At 44.9% G+C, this 16,051-nt stretch overlaps 1 protein-coding gene across 5 annotated transcripts in view; it reads right to left on the bottom strand.

The window, feature by feature from the left end:
* Nucleotide 1: 1 nt before the first annotated feature.
* The window catches only part of rif1 (replication timing regulatory factor 1), a 28,115-nt gene continuing 12,065 nt past the window's right edge, over nt 2-16,051 (bottom strand). For 3 of the 5 annotated variants that reach the window (XM_012859953.3, XM_036138815.1, XM_021315215.2), the window contains 20 exons: nt 15,894-15,980; nt 15,742-15,815; nt 15,473-15,653; nt 13,959-14,066; nt 13,722-13,871; nt 13,539-13,638; nt 13,170-13,459; nt 12,884-13,086; nt 12,646-12,739; nt 12,440-12,568; nt 10,422-10,564; nt 10,250-10,339; nt 10,114-10,168; nt 4,851-7,676; nt 4,623-4,751; nt 4,462-4,548; nt 2,881-2,996; nt 2,628-2,778; nt 2,428-2,551; nt 2-758 (listed from right to left, as the gene is read on the bottom strand). In XM_012859953.3, the coding sequence (XP_012715407.2) occupies nt 478-758; nt 2,428-2,551; nt 2,628-2,778; nt 2,881-2,996; nt 4,462-4,548; nt 4,623-4,751; nt 4,851-7,676; nt 10,114-10,168; nt 10,250-10,339; nt 10,422-10,564; nt 12,440-12,568; nt 12,646-12,739; nt 12,884-13,086; nt 13,170-13,459; nt 13,539-13,638; nt 13,722-13,871; nt 13,959-14,066; nt 15,473-15,653; nt 15,742-15,815; nt 15,894-15,980 (5,418 nt within the window). In that variant the 3' untranslated portion in view covers nt 2-477. The remainder of the gene's footprint in view (nt 759-2,427; nt 2,552-2,627; nt 2,779-2,880; nt 2,997-4,461; nt 4,549-4,622; nt 4,752-4,850; nt 7,677-10,113; nt 10,169-10,249; nt 10,340-10,421; nt 10,565-12,439; nt 12,569-12,645; nt 12,740-12,883; nt 13,087-13,169; nt 13,460-13,538; nt 13,639-13,721; nt 13,872-13,958; nt 14,067-15,472; nt 15,654-15,741; nt 15,816-15,893; nt 15,981-16,051) is intronic. The other 2 variants (XM_012859959.3, XM_021315219.2) reach the window with 2 other exon arrangements.

The raw sequence follows: 16,051 nt of genomic DNA, 5'->3' as shown, positions 1-16,051 counted from the left end.
CTAAAGGTCCTGAAGTTGTTTTTATTTAGGAGTTTAAAACCACAAATTAAACCTACAGCACACCCCGTGAGGCTCAGTCTGTTGGAACATTAACACATTAAGACAATTAAGAGAAGTGATGGAAAATAACCATAGGCAGCCTAAAACAATGGGGGGCACTATTTACAGAGATGGAGGAAAAATTGAAATGGGGGAAATAAAATTTATGGAAAAATAGTTTAAAAATACCCAACACTGCATAAAAGTGTTAAATTTAAAAAAAAAAAAAACATTCTAGAATCTAATCAGGATCTGCAGCTACCAGAAAATGAACTGTTATTAAAAGCAAGCAAAAATGTGAAAAACATCCAACTGATCCAAATTCAAATCCATCCGATTCTCCATCTGTGAAAGCCGGCAGAAAGCATTTCCTTCTTCTATTGCAAGTTCTTTAGGAGCTCGGACTTCCTGCCTCGGTGCATCATTCGGCTGAGCTCATCAGCGCGTGTCCCCAGCCTGGCACAGTCGTGTCTGCAGCTCCACCACCACCACCCTCATCATGTCTCCCAGCTGCTCGTGCATCTCCACCAGCTGCTGTGCAGAGCAGCGGCTGAGTCCCGGTGGCGTCATCCTGCAGGTCAGAGCCTCCACGGCTGATGGCAGGTCTGCATCAGGGTGCAACACTTCCAGGAGTCTCTGCTCTCCATCCTGCCGTTCTGGTGTCGGCGTCGCAGAGCTGTTCCCATCTGGACAAAACACCTCCTCCACCAGCTCGGTGGCTGTAAAGTCATGAAAAACACAAAAATGAGCAACATTGATTTCAGGTAACTGAGCACATTTTCTTTCCCAGATAACCTACCTACACATTCTAATAGTTTGAACACAAATCAAAATAAGGTTTTTCCAATGCTTTGCAAATCTGTAATTTTAAAAGGGAATTGAACTTGGGTGATTACTGCTGGCTGGTTTTCTAGGACAAGAGTTTTGAGCATCAAGGGCATCGAAATACATGCAGAGGCTATGGTGGACGTGCCTCGGGGGTCTTCGAGAGGTCCTACGGGGTCTTGCGCTGCACGTTTTGAAGCTTTCGGCGCTTTTCGTGCTGCAAATTCGGTTTGGCGTGCGTCAAGCACCTCTAGAGCGGCGGACACAAGAGTTGGAAAGTCTGAGCTTTTGCAGTCGGACGCGCGGTGTCACCCAATCAGAGACTGTGCTATGTGACGTAGTGTGGGATTTTCCGACTTAGGTTAGTGAAAATCATTTAGGAGGCTTGATGTTAACATTTATCAGTGATCCAGAGACAGATGGACAGGCACTCTTCAGCTGAAATGGGGCGCCTGTATTGGGTGTCCCTGTGAGAGACGTGGGCACTGATGCCAGTCAGCAGGTTGTCAGTCTGGGCCGTGTGACATAACTAGCACTGAAAGCAAACCTCGCCAGCACACAGCTCCTGCAGTGCATTGGCTAAAGAGTCCTTAGTCTATAAGAGTATTCGGATTGAGCCTCAGTTTGTCATCAAGGTCTGCGGAGGCCTGCTAATTAAGCTCTCATTAGGTTCTGCTGTGTTGAACCTGGACCACACACCTAGATGCAGGACACCGGCCCATGAGGACCAGCTTCAGACATCACTGCTCTAACCGAATGCAGTCAGATATTTAGTCAGTCATCAATAAGTGAAAGTCTAGGTGGCTCAGGCTGCCCACAGATTGCTTTTAACTCTCAAGCAGAATAGTAGTTGTCAGGAGAAATGTGCAATAGGTAATTGCACCAATACCAGACTTCCTCCTCCTACCTGGATCAGCACGGATGCCTGAGTTTGGGATCACTGTTGTGTTGTCCTCACCCTGGTGAGACGGCCAGCTGCTTATTTTTAGGGCTCGTTTTTATTTTTAGAAAAAACTTTGACTCCAGAGATGGAACCTATTTCCAGCGTGACCAAGAACCCTTAAATCTAAAATACTTTGAATCTTCTGGGACATGTCACACAACAAAAATACTACAATAAACTCCAGTCTACCGAAGACCATCCCTGCTGCTTACTCTAATAATTAAAATGATTTGAGAAAGAAAGAAATGACTGAGCTCTACACCAGAATTAGATCTGAAACTAAATACAAACAACCTTTTTTGCAAAGGCCAAATAGTTCTGAGGGAAAAATATTAGAGAAGCTAAATTTGTCTTTAAACATGAATTCCCTCGTTGTGGTCTGTATGCTTAACTCTGTTAAACCTTATACTGAAAACACTCCTATCTAACCTTTAGGCCATTTCTTATCCCTTGAGCAACTTTCTGACCTTTTCCATTTACAAGCAGGTTAAACAAAACAAACCAATACATAAATGGATAATAAAATGCCAGAAGCATAACCTTTCATATGCTTTCCCTTAAAGTGCTTTAAATAGCCCCAATGGGAGTATTGCTGCAATGTATCCACAATATTTACACACCCAGTGTCTCTGCAGAGGTCTTCTCCTCCTCCTCATGGTTGTGAGGACCACCCGTCTCCTCCATCTCAGAGGTTATCCTCTCCGTTTCATCAAAGCTCTTCAGCTCGTCTCCTCTCCCTCTCCGCTGTACGATTAAAGCTCAGGCGTTACAAACATGCCGATGATACGTGTGATCAGCACTGTCTTGACATGTGCATCACCTGCTGTTCATAGATCTTCAGAGCCTTCTTGACGTTGGAGATCTTTGGAGATCGAATGGGAAGAGTCTTAATCTCAGCAGGAGTCAGGGCACAGAGGTCGCCAACCGATTTCACGTTTCTGGCACGAATGAGTTGTCCGAACCCTCGAGACCTGCAGGGTTAGCCAACAGAAGCAATGCGGCCCCGCTTTTACTTCTGCGTCTTTCTGGATTACGGTAGAAGACCAAAACATGCCACGGTGTGATGTTCTCACCACATGGTGGAGGATATCTGAGAAAGCACAGCCTCCACGGGGGCCGAGCAGCCCACCAGGGAGGGGTAGATGCAGTCTCTGGGCACGGCTCGAGGCTCCTGAGTCATCTCAGACATCTGAGGAAAACAAAGAAATCTCCACTGAAATTAAAAGGTACAACTCATGATCAGCTTTATTTCAAAATGACTAATTTAGATGTCCACATCCATTCAATTTCTGTTAGCCTGTCAGAAAACCATTATGGAGACCTTACATCCAGAGAGATGTATTTCAGGCATTTCAGGTAAATTGGATGATTAGAAGATTGGCAAATAAAAAATATAATAAAATAAATTGCTCAAAAATTAAATTTCAAATAAGACCATTAAAATACATATTTAAATATGATGGCTCACGTAATCATTGGGACTGACTTGACCATTGTCTAGCAACCAGTCACTGATTTCCCAGGTGCGCCCTAGGTGTGCTGTGTCCGAGAATATTAATGAAAAGTTGAGTGGAAGGAAAAAGTGTGGCAAAAAAGATAACCACCTTGAAGATACGTAGTTCAAGCTGCAAGTCATCATACAGACCCATCCAGAACATGGTCTCCAACGCTCACTTTCCTAAAGCACTTCTGAACCACAGATGATGTCAGAAGCATCTTAACTGGGTGCAGAAGAAAAAAGAATCGGACCATTGAACAGTGGTCCAAAGTAAAAGTTTGATTTAATATGGATCAAGGTTCCAGACTCTGAAGAGTGGAGAGGTCCTGAATCCACGATCCACAGTCATCTGCTGGTTCTGGGCCACTGGGTTTTCTGAAGTCCAGGGTCAACAAAGCCATCTACCAGGACATTCTAGTGCACTTCATGCTTCCTTCTGCTGACAAACTTCATGGAGATGCTGATTTAATTTACCAGCAGGACCTGGTACCGGCCCACACCGCCAAAAGTATCAAAAGCTGGATCAGTGTCCATGGTGGTACTCTCCCTGACCTGAAGCCCAGAGAGAAACTATAGAGTGTTGTTAAAAGGAAGACCGCTATGAAAGCACCCTGAACTCCCTGAACACCTCAGCAGAACCACAGCGTGATGCCACACTGCACTGATGCAGTCATTTATTTGAAAGGAGTCCTGACCACACACAGAAAAAGTCCAGTGTCTGCACTCAAGTGCAGACACTGGACTTTTCAGTACAACCGCAGTTCTGCATTAATCATAGTTTCGGGGTCCCTGGTAATATTATATTTTTATTGACTGAGTAACCATAAAAACCTTCTGTCTCTTTAATGAATCTATGACTAACTTTTTGAATCAAAGGAGTGAAATACAGAACCTTTTTGACGTTATCCAGACAGAACAACAGAGGGAACCAAGCTGGTTCTAGAATGTTCTGCTGCTCAAACAGCAAGGCTATAGAGCTGACTAAAACTCAAACCACTAATAAAGCAATACAACAAAATGTTCAGAACATTTGGTCTAAGCGGTATCAAAGCCAGTTCTAATGTTGGTGAAATGACTCAACACGTTATGTTTGTAACTTTGCTATAACGACAGCATTAAGCTGGGTCTTCTGGCTGGTCAGACCATGATCTCTCACCAGACACTTCTTGGAGCTCCTGTAACCTGGACTGTGCAGATTCCTGGGGCTCAGGATCTTCAGGCCTTTGGTTGGAGTGGTGACCTGCTGAGTAAAGAGGCAGACTGTTGCTATGGAAACTGTTCCACACAAATATGAAACATCATCAGCTTATTCTATACCTTTGGCTGTGGGATGCTGCCGATTTTGGACCTGCTGGGAGAGCTGGTCCTAAGAGCCGGGCTGCGCCGATCGATATCATCAGCTATCTCCTGCTGTTGGATGGGGTTAGCAAAAGATACACGCCGGGACTATGCAGGGAAAAAGAATTATAGAAAATTACAGAAAACAAAATCAATGTTTTGCTGTCTCTTTAGTCTAATGGGTTTGGGGCTCCATGAGTTTCTTACCTTGACAAGAGGAGAGGTCATCTCCACCTCCAATGGTCTCTTCTGGCCTTTCTTGAGGATGCTGGTGGAAGGGGAAGCTGAAGGGGACCATGTTCCCCTCATCCGTCCATTGCTGGGGCTTTGCCCATCCACTGATTCTGTTACAGTGTCCAGGTCTTTTTGTTTAACCGGAGAGTCCTGGGGACCAGCTTGGGCAGATCCTGCAGGGCTGCAGTCAGGTCCAGCAGAATCCAAAGGTTCAGTGCCAGGCGATGCTTTGTATTCATCCTCAGTTGTCTCAGGATGACAGTCTTCGTTGTGCTGCAGAGGAATGTCCTCCTTATCGCTGGACTCTGAAACCAGGTGTGTGGCGGACAGCTCTTCCTCGTCGGTGATCTGCGCACACTCCATCTGGCTTTGTTGAAGCTCCTCGGCTGCAGGTTCCTCCTCTGGAGGAGCTGCAGGTTCTTGCTGGTCTGAATTTGATTCCAGCTGTACTTCTGTAACTTCATGTTCAGGATCAGAAACCTTTTCTGCCTTTTCCTCGGATGTCTCTGAGACTTGGAACTTGTCCTCAGGAGGAGGACATGAGTCCTGTGTCGGTGTGTTTTCAAACCCAACAGATTCAAGCATTTCTTGTGAAGAAGGCTTTTTACTGTTTGAGTCGGTTTGTTCGGGACTGCTCATGGACTTGCTCTCCTGGTGTGCATCTTCACTTTCAGTCTTCTTTAGATCTTCACTTTCAGCCTGAGACTCAGTCACCACTGGGGACTCGGACTCGTCCTTATTTGGCTCAGTTTTGCTTCTCGTCACCGGATCAACTTCCTTCAAATCTTTTGGGATTTCTGATGATTCCTCTGAACTGTTTTTTGTCTCCAGGTTTTGAGAGACGGTTTCTTTCATATCCAAACTGTCATCCTTGGACTGAAGAGTAAGAGGACTCTGCAGAGATGCTCGAGGCTTCCTCCCCCTCCTTTTGCGAATAGGGTCCTCCAGGACCATCGAGGATTCAGACTCTGATGAATCCACACTGGGTGATAATGACTGTGATAATGACTGAGAGGATCTCAATCTTGAAGGCCTGCCCCTGCCTTGAGATGACCCTGATCTGGATATATCTAATGACTGAGAACTTTCAGGGGTAAAGCTTGGACTAGACTCCACAAGTTTACTCCTCCTGGTCCTGCCTCCAATGCCAGTTTCAGCCTGACTAACAAGAGCGGACGTCTGAGAACGTCTCGACGGTCCTGGAGAACTGATAGGGCCATCTTTGTCTTCAGACCCTGCTGCCTCAGATGTTGCTTTTCTTCGAGTGTATCTACGTTTACCCTGCATGTCAGAAGATGAAGGTGTAGCCTGCAAGTCTTTCTGGCTCGAGTTGTCAACCACAGTTTCTATGGCATTAATGTTGTCTGGAGTCGTTTCCACGCTCTCTAGCTTTTTTCTAGTTTCATCTTTGGACTCTTCCACTGGAGAAGGCATTACTGCATTAGACTCTAGGCTTTCTTGGGATTTGGCTTCACTTTCAGGAGAAGATGTGAGAACTTTTTGCACTTCCTTCAAGCTTTCGTCCAGTTGGGTCATTTCTTCTGGTTTTACCTCCTCAGACTTTTCAGTCTGAACCAAAGGTATGACTCTTTGGGAGTCCGTGTTTGGATGAGCATCGTCTTTCTTAATCAGATCTACCATACCATCGGTAGAAATTTGGCTGGACCCTTCTTTGGATCCTTCAGCCTCACCAGCTTCCTTTGAAGCTTTGCTTAGCTGACTGGACCTTCTGTGCTTCTGGTTTTCATTATTGGACTGTGTTTCTGATTGGATGTCAGGATGTCTGGACTGCAGCTCACTGGTGCTTCTCCTTTTGCGCCCAGGAGATTCAAGAAGGTTCTCTGAAGAACTGTAAAGTTTGACCTTTTTTTTAGGTCTTCCCCGAGGAGTACTTTGGCTAGATTCAGCAGAGTTGCTTTGAGACTTTGATCGTAGCCGGTCTCTGCCACTGTTCTCACCGGTCCCCTCTTTGCTCCTGGTGTTTGGTCTGCTCTGTGCTGAATTAGATGAGTCAACTTTTGGCTCTTCTTCAGAACGTCGTCTCTTAACGTGTGTGTATTTTGCCTCGCGTTCCTCTGGGTCTTCTCCGGGTAGCTGAGGTCTGACCCGATGACGTCTGGATCGTCTTGGTTCATCTGAAGAGGACTGGGAATCATCTAGCACTGGTTCAGGTTCCCCAATTTGACTCAAAGATTGACTTTCTTCTGTGTAACTAGAGCTTTCTATGTCCTCTTTCATTTGTGTGTCAGGGATTGCTTCTTCATCTTCTGCTGAATCATTCTGCAGTCTCTCAATCAGTCTTACAGGCTCACTTTTTGTCCTCGACTCTTTAGGCCTTTTAGGAGACTCATCCCCTGGACACTGTTGGCCAACCGTCCGTAATGAAGAGGAACCCTCATGATTTGGATCTACGGATGTCTGTGAAGTTTCACAAGACGATAGCTTATCAGCACTAGAGGGATCTTGAGTGGTGGACGGCTTTACAAGAGGACCGGTAAATGAGGACGCACTGCTGGGACTGGCAGGCTTTCCCTCCCCATACTTCTCTAAAGTAATAAAAGACTGCCGCCGACTGCTGGGTTTCTGAGGAGTCCCCGAGACCAAATCAGACGAGGCAGATGTGTTTGGACTTGGACTCTCTTTCGACTCTATGTCCATGTCTCTGGTTCTATCAGTGCTTTTAGTAGGTTCCTCCAGAGAAACATCTGAAGAGTGTGGGAGGCTCTCCTCTGGCTGGTCTTTAGGGCTCTCTTGAGATTCTTTTGAAAGAATTTCGGCAACTTTGGTGGGTTTCTCTGTCTGAAAAATGTCAAGAGATACGTGTAGAAATGAATGTGACTGAGGACATGAACGGATACATGCTGGTGAGATGTTAACATCTACAAATGGGCATAAACATCATCCATTTAATACTCAGATAGCTGACAGAATTGATCAAATCACAGGATTTCTGAAGCCGGTTCTACCAGCATTCTGTCTGGATGTTTTACTGCTTGCTGAACATGTTCTGGGGCCATTTCAGAAACCCAAAATTGCACCCTGCTTTATCCATACCAACACCAATTTGGATGGGCTCTTGTTGTGCGTTAGTGATCACTGTAGTAGACACACTGCCCCAGAAACAGTAAAAAAACAAAGCATAAAGATCCTATGTGGATATCTCTACCAAACAACTTGCATTCAAGTGAAGAACAGGCGACCAGGAGTTTTGGCTAATCAGTTTCACCAAGGTGTCTTGTTCTTAAGCGAATTATAGATTGATTTTGCAACTTGGAGACACTGATGTTCCAGTTACGAGTATAACTGAACTTCTGACTTATCGTTTTAATGGCATCAGCAGAACTGGAAATGTGTTGTGAATGAAAAACACTGAAAACCCCTTGTGGGACCAGAGACCATTCACATGACCATAGATAATGGCCACTTTTAATGGGTCAGACATCTTGTGAACTGTAGCCTTTGATAGGAGTGGAATAATAGAGTTCTGACCTTAGGTGTAACACCTGTTAACATGTACTACGAACCACCCATCTCTATGTGAAGAGAGCTTCTGTTCTATGAAGTTAAAAATGTTTAGTTTCCGGGGATATACATTTATGCTAACACGGTTCTAAAATGTTGGTGACAACATTACGTACTAATATCCAGTCTGTCTAGTTAAAGGTTAAATAAAGGAATTCTTTCAGTGAAGGTTTTAACCAACTTGCAGCCATGTTAAAACCTTTAGATAAAAATTTAAAGCTTTTTCAAGATCCAAATGAGCCAGAGGACGTCCAAAGTGTCACATAAATCAAACTTAAGAGTTGTATTTCCATTTCCACTGAATTAATCAGAACACGCCTGCAAAGAAAATGCAAGACCAGACTTCCTCCCACTGATCAACAACCAAGTGATGGATCACGGCAAGAGCGTGACGTCATTCTGGATGTATCCTTAGTCCTGGGGAAGCAACCAGAGTGGTCCATTAGTGACCACATGGCCAGGCATTCAGTCCAGGCCTCTGTATGATTATAGGATACCCAAATGAGAACAGAGTCTAAGGCTATGCTCACACTGCACGGAAATGAGACCTAAATACAATCTTTTTGCCCATATGCGACCGATATCTTTTTCATGGCACTGTGAACGACCCAATTAAGATCTTTTCATCCCCCCCAAAAAAAATCTGATTTGTGCCACTTCCATATGTAGTGCTAATTCCAATACGTATCAGATATTTCTTAAAGCGTCCGCAGTCTAAACGGTCATGCCACATTTTATCTGTCTTTCACATCACTCTTCTGTCTCTCACTACATCCACACCCAGTAGCAGCAGCTAGCACTCCATGGAAGACCATTGATAGCTGTGCTACTTTCTTCTTATCTTACTTCATCTCGCTATGATGTGGTCTTAATATTGTCGGCTCAGCAGCTTTCTAATAAAATATTCTCCTTTTTTTGTTCTTGTTTTTTTCCAAGTGTTTTTTTGCAAACACTAAACACTTCTACAAACAATTACATTCACCATTACTTCAATGAACTGCACTGCTCTGTGACGTCTCCCTCGGTTATCAGGTCACTTTGTGGTCTTGAGCTATTCAGACAGAAGTATGATGAAGGTCACATTTAATAGTATGAACGGCCACCTCAAAAAAAAATAAATAAATAAAGACCTGCACTCTGAATTGAGCATCATGACATGCATTGTGAACGTAGTCCAAGTTCAACTCTGACTAAGATAAACTTTTGAAAGAAGTAAGAACTTTAACGACAACATATTGGGATAAGCCACCATAGCTGCAGGCCTGACAGATGAAGTTATTTGGTAAGTCTCATATGAAAACAACCTGCTTGCTACATCATTCCTGTTGAAACTTCCCAGAATGTGTTGAGGTTTAGCAGCAAATTTGAGATTTAAGATTGCCACTTTGGAACTAATACCCCATTGTTTTATCCTCTACTGCCATGGACCAGAATCACTAAGCGAAATCCTCAGCATGATAGCATTATGGGCAAGGTTGGCAACTGGTACAAGCCTAGCAGGCCAATACTATAGAAAATTTATGGACAGAACTTGTGCTTCCAATTTTTGTTTTAGTTGTTGTATAATCAGTCCACATTAAAAAAAAAAATAAAAAAAAAAACACTGTTGTAACCAGTGTTTAAAATCCTATTCATGCTCACTCTGAGTGTGTCACCCTCTCACCAGCATGTCAGAAATATCTGGGAAAATGGAGACTTTGTAATGCTCCGATACCTCATTGGGTGCCTCTGTGGCAATGCCGTCACCTTGTGCAGCTGCAACATTGTCCCTGAAGGAAAAATGATTGTTACACAAGTGTCTTTAAAGTCGCAAAAAGGAAACGTGCTGCCATTACAGTGGGTGAACTTACAAAGAGTCGTCCTGGCTCTGTGTGTACTGACTGAACACTGTTGTGTCCAGAGAAGCATCGAGGTTGTTGTACATGGCAGGAATATCAACCCTGTACCACAACAAATCATCCATGTCACATGGTGAACATCAACACTAGGAATGATTCAGGAAAAAGAGGCAGGAAACCTGACCTTTTGGTTCTTTTCACCTCCTTCTGGTGCTCAGTCAGAACCCTTTCCTTTGTCTCAGGAGGGATAAAGACAAAGTCGATTGAAGCCTCTTCTTCCAGAACCCCCCTGCGTGGAGGTTTAGGAGAACCAAAGTCCAACTTTGTCTGCAGAAAGGAAGACAAATCCAGCACTTTTAAAAAGCTTGTTCTCTCAATGTAGGAGAGTTGCCGACTCAAACCTTCATCATTGTCACCGGGGGTGAAACGATAGAAATAGTTTTTCTGCTACAGTACTTTAAGGCGAACAGGATTATAAGGCGCACTATAAATTAATGTGTCTATGTTCACACATAAGACACACCGGGTTAAAAGGTGCATTAAATATTCTTCCTTTGTGTGCAATATCCCTCCGCCCCTTCACGTACACAGCTCTCTCCTGAGGGAGAGCTATCCGCCTCTGTCGGGAGGACAAAGTAGTTGGACGACACTGTCCTGTTTCTAACATAAGTGCAAAAGAAACGTAACTGATATATTGAATTAACTTACTTGGTTTATTGTTTCTAGCGTGTACCCCAGGCACAGGATGCCTTACATGAAATCACTTCTAGTGTAGACATTACAGTACGGTAGTCTTATAGACAGCTCAGGGGTCCTATCAGGTAGTGACACAGTGTACCGTAATGCTCCGAATGTCCATTGAGCGGGGAGTCTTCATTGTACTTATACATTTTAACAAATAAGTGTGCCTTATAGTCAGTGCATGCACACTTCTAGTGTTTATGTACCTGGTTAGCACTAAGCTGTTCATTGTAGCTCCACTGCTCTCACCGTATACTTTAAACTTGGCTGAGAGTCACAAGAAGCAAACCGCGTTCATGTTAATGAGAAAAAGAGGAAGGTCTCAGGGGAAAGATAAGACCAAAATGGATTTGAGAGATTTTTTTCACGCATCTTCTGAAGAGCAAGGCAAGACGGTCTGGAGCATGCGCAGTTATTCAAAAAGGGATTGGAGAAACCTCCGGAAAAATCGTCAACCTTAGCCTTAAACTGGAGTCTTCATTAAATTATGTCCCTACCTAATCTGGAGGGACAGTCTATTGTTTTATAACAAGACCCTTCTCAGATTTAGAGCAGCATATTTTTCATCATTAATTGAGGAAAACAAAAATAATCCTAGATTTCTCTTCAGTACAGTTGCCAAACTTACAGAGTCATAGCTCCGTTGATCCACCCATTCCCTTAGGAGTAATGATTTTATGGGATTCTTCATAAATAAAATTTATTCCAATAAAAATAAAATAATTTGCATCCTCCCAAACATGATTACCTCGTCCTCAGTAAGTGAGGCAGCGTTGGAGGAATCTTTAGAACCTGCGCAGTGTCTGAACTGTTTAGACGCAGCATAGCTTTCTGAGCCATCTAAAATTTTAGCTTCATCTAAACCTTCTACCTGTATGTTAGACCCAATCCCAACCACTTTTCTTTTCTTTCCACTGTCGCTTCATGCTTGCTCAGTATGAGGGATTGCTGCAAAGCCATGGACAATACAGACGACTCTCCCTGTAGCTCTACGCTTCTGCAGGAGTGAATGCTGCTTGTCGGGACTTTGAAGCAATCAACTGGTTCCCTTATATAGGACATTTTTGACCAATCTGTATAATATGATTGAATTTGACTTTGTAAAGTGCCTCGAGATGACATGTTTCATGAATTGGCGCTATATAAATAAAATTTAATTGAATTGAATTCAACTACGCAGTGCACTGTGACCCCGGCAGGGTAGTTATTAACTTTGCACAATGCTAACTTCCGCTATTGAAAGCCTATGGGGCTGATATGTGGAGGTCAAGTGTGCTAATCAGCTATGCTCTGATTGAGGCGGGGGTCTATGCTGCCGCTTAGACAGCACTCCGAGAAGTGGGAAGGGGCTCACAACAGGACTCTGCTAAATCTAGTGACCAAGCCGCTCAGGTCATATTTCAGCCTAGCTAAGGGCTTACATAGCACGTGCAATATGAAAGATGTGGCTTTTGAACTTACAGAAACGGGCTTGGATGTCTTTGTGGCGCTCCTGTCCTTCAGTTCAGGTTTACTGAGCATGGAGTCCCTCTTCCCAGTGGAACAAACAGTTATCCCACTGAGCTTCGTCTCCAGCTGAGAGCTTTCACTCTGAACACACAAAGATAGAGCGCTGAAGCGGCAAGCACAACACAAGGTCCCACCACTACATATATACAGCAACTCACTGAATAGGTTTCACTGAGCTCATCAGGAACGCTGACGGCCTCAAAGCCTGGAAGGATGATGGGAGTCTTCTGTTTCACTTGGTTCAGCACTGGCCTGAAAGACAGCAACAGCTTTTAATTTCCATTAAAAAAAGACCTTCAATCATCTCTTGGCATAGTAAACATTTTCCAGTTAACCCCAACAAACAGGACCACTCAGACTCTGAAGACAGCATTGTAACAAGCCCCAGACATTCACCTGATCTCCTCAGGATACGTGAGGCTGACTGTGTTGGCGAAGGTGGCGTTCCAGAACTGAGTGACCGCCGTGCGAACATGCTTGCTCTTGTGTGGAAACGCCTCACAAAGCAGGGGTGACAGCAGAGCTAGAAGGTCGTCATTGTAGGCTAGGGTGGAGCGGGACTGCAGGCAGCTGACGACCTCGCACAGGAGTTTCTCCAGCTGCAGCAGACCGATAGTTAATTCTTAAAGCAATTCAGAGCCCAAGCTGCTCATTTTGTGGACATTTTTGATAAAATACTGACCTTTCCCTGGAGGTGAGTGGAGAATTTACTGGTCTCACTAGCATCGTGTTTATAGAAGAGAGCAAGAGGCTGAATCAGAGCGCTTAAGGCCTCTGTGATGGCGTTGGCCAGGACCAGGTTGGTGAAGAGAGTGGACATGATGGAGACCAAAGCTGAGCCGGCTGCCTCAGAGGAAGCCTCTGGGGCCTCCAGGTAAACCTGCAGACACTGCACCAGCAGGGAGACGAACGTAGACAAGTTGCCCAGGGCTTTGCTCCGTTTCCGTGTCCAGTTGACAGGAGTGTGAGGAGCTGGAAGGCAACAGGTTTTATAAAGTCAAATCCTCCACACATACAGCCAACAGAGACAGAATAAAGCTCCACTACTTACACTTCAGCTTCTGCTGAAAGTGAGGCGTGTATGGAGAGAAGTCAACACACTCCACCATGACGTGCAGGAAACTGGAGACAGTGTTTAATGTTGAAGGGACCTGCAGGATCAGACGTGGGCATCAATGCAACAGATGGTATGTTTAAACCTGTGGAGTCATCCCCACAGCTCCACCACACCCACCCTCAGCGCCTCTCCGTCCACCGCCGCGGCCATCTTCACACAGAGCTCCTCACAGCAGATGTTCTCCTCAGCCGTGACCACCAGAGCAGAACAGCGAGCAAAAACCCGGTACAACTTCGACCAAGAGGACAGCATGGACTTCTGGGATGCCTTGGGCCAAAGCAGTGAACCGGATTAGCAGACCCTCATCTTTAATGAATGGTGCTGTGGGCTTCATTGGAATGAGCAGAAACAGACCTGCTGGAGCAGAGTGCCATGGAGGTGGTGTGTGATGGGGAACATCAACGCAGAGTGCATTGCACTGAAGTTGTGCTCCAGAGCGTCACCTTGGTTCACTTCATTAGACTGTGGAAGGTGATGTGGTACGTTACAGCAGATTTAGTCATTGTTCAGCTCAATATAATATTCCTTCAGCTTTATGCCCATAAGACACAAGTCACTGGGTTTGGAACCAAAGTCGTTCGCCTTAATGCAGCCAAAGCCCAGAGGAGCATGCAACAAACCTGTGAGCTGTTTTAGACTCAGATCTAAATGTTAACAAAAACCTAAAATATTATTAAACTAGAAACACTGCCAGTATAAAAGGGTTTATTATTTATAAAAGGGCGACTGTGGCTTGGTGGGTTGAGTAGTCGTCTGGCAATCTGAGGGTTGTGGGTTCGATTCCAGCTTCCCCCTGCCACATGTCGATGTGCCCCTGGGCAAGGCACTTAACCCCAAGTTGCCTACCGAGCTGCGTCTCGGTGTATAAATGTGTGCGCGTTAGTGAGAGCGACTGGGTGAATGTGGCTATAGTGTACAGCGCTTTGGGTGGTCAACATGACTGGAAAAGCGCTATATAAGTTCAGTCCATTTACCATTTACCATTTTATTGTTAAAGCAAGACAAAACTGTGACTGCATCTTTACTTGTCCGTCTGAAAATATCAATCAGGCAACTGCAGGTCATCCAAAATGCTGCTGCCAGGGTCCTGGCCAACAGCAGGACAATGGATCACATCCCATCAGGTCTTAAATCACTGCACTGGCTCCCTGTTTATCAAGGAATAGATTTGAAAATGCTGCTGTTGGTCTGTAAAACACTAAAGGGTCTTGTCTTGTCAGGTATGAACCCTGTAGGCCCATCAGGTCTTCAGAGACCAGCTTACTCAGCGTTTCAGGGACCAGAAAGAACAAGGTGAGGAAGCACTTTCAGCGAAGGTCACATTGAGACAGCAGCAGACGCACACAGTGCCTCTGCTCCAGTGCATTCTGGGGTTTGTATTTTTAGTCTGTGTGATTTAACCGCAGGCCTGGTATAACCGATATAATAAAGGCTAACTTAAACTGCACTCACAAGTCAATTTCTCCAGACAAAGCTGTCTGCTGCTTGGAATCATGGGGTTTTTAGTCTTATCCCAGCACAGTAACACCATCAGATAAGGCCACAAAAGAAGCAATGCATACATAAGCTGACTCAAATGAAAATCCTAGTTATTTAAGACTTTAAAGCCTCAAAATTTGATTCCTAAATGTAAGCCTTATGACTATAAGACTCCACGGAAACCCTTTAAAACAAACTAGCCCTATGCGTCGAGCCATATAGCCTCTGCAGATAAGAGAAGCTTGTTTCTGGTGAAGTGCTACTAGAACCTTTGGCAGCGTTTAGAAACCCTTTTAATGTCTTGCTTTTTAAACGATCACCCCATTTCACAGGTTGAGTTGTATGTATTCTAAATTCCCCATCAACAGTGAAGGACAGCCTCTCCCCACCTGTGTGATGGTGTCAGTCAGAGGGCCAACCATCAAACTCCACATCCTCCACAGTTGCTCCTTATTCTGCAGAGACCCTGCACAGCTGCTCATGGCGCCCAGCACCGCCTCAGCAAACGCTAGAGGAGAGGTGGGTCCTGACAGGCCGCATGAGACGAGGGTCTGCAGGCAATGAAAAAACCTGCCGACATGCATGTTCACTTATTAGGGATGCGTCAAGTATTCATCAAGGGGCGATTTTAGCTGTTAAAACTGGAGAACAGCCCTACCTCTCATCCTCTACGTAGGACGGCAGCTTACAGCTGTTGAAGAGGAGAAGGATGACGTAGAGAGCTGGGGTTCCCTAAAGAAGCAAACACAAAAAAGGTAGAAACACCCTGAGCGCACCCCCCAGTATGTGAGAAACCAACGAGATACTCACATTCAGCACATCCATCTTGCCCACTTGATAGGAAGCAGAGCCAAGAACTCTCTGAGGTAGACCTTTGACGGTGGCCTCTAACAGAATCTTAAGGGGGGATATCATGAGAGGGTTAGAAAATGACATTTTGCATTGATTTGGTACAAAGTGTGTGTCCT

Source organism: Fundulus heteroclitus, chromosome 7, assembly GCF_011125445.2.
Source record: "Fundulus heteroclitus isolate FHET01 chromosome 7, MU-UCD_Fhet_4.1, whole genome shotgun sequence".
In the NCBI taxonomy this organism is placed as follows: Eukaryota; Metazoa; Chordata; class Actinopteri; order Cyprinodontiformes; family Fundulidae; genus Fundulus; species Fundulus heteroclitus.
This window is presented reverse-complemented; position numbering and strand designations above follow the sequence as displayed.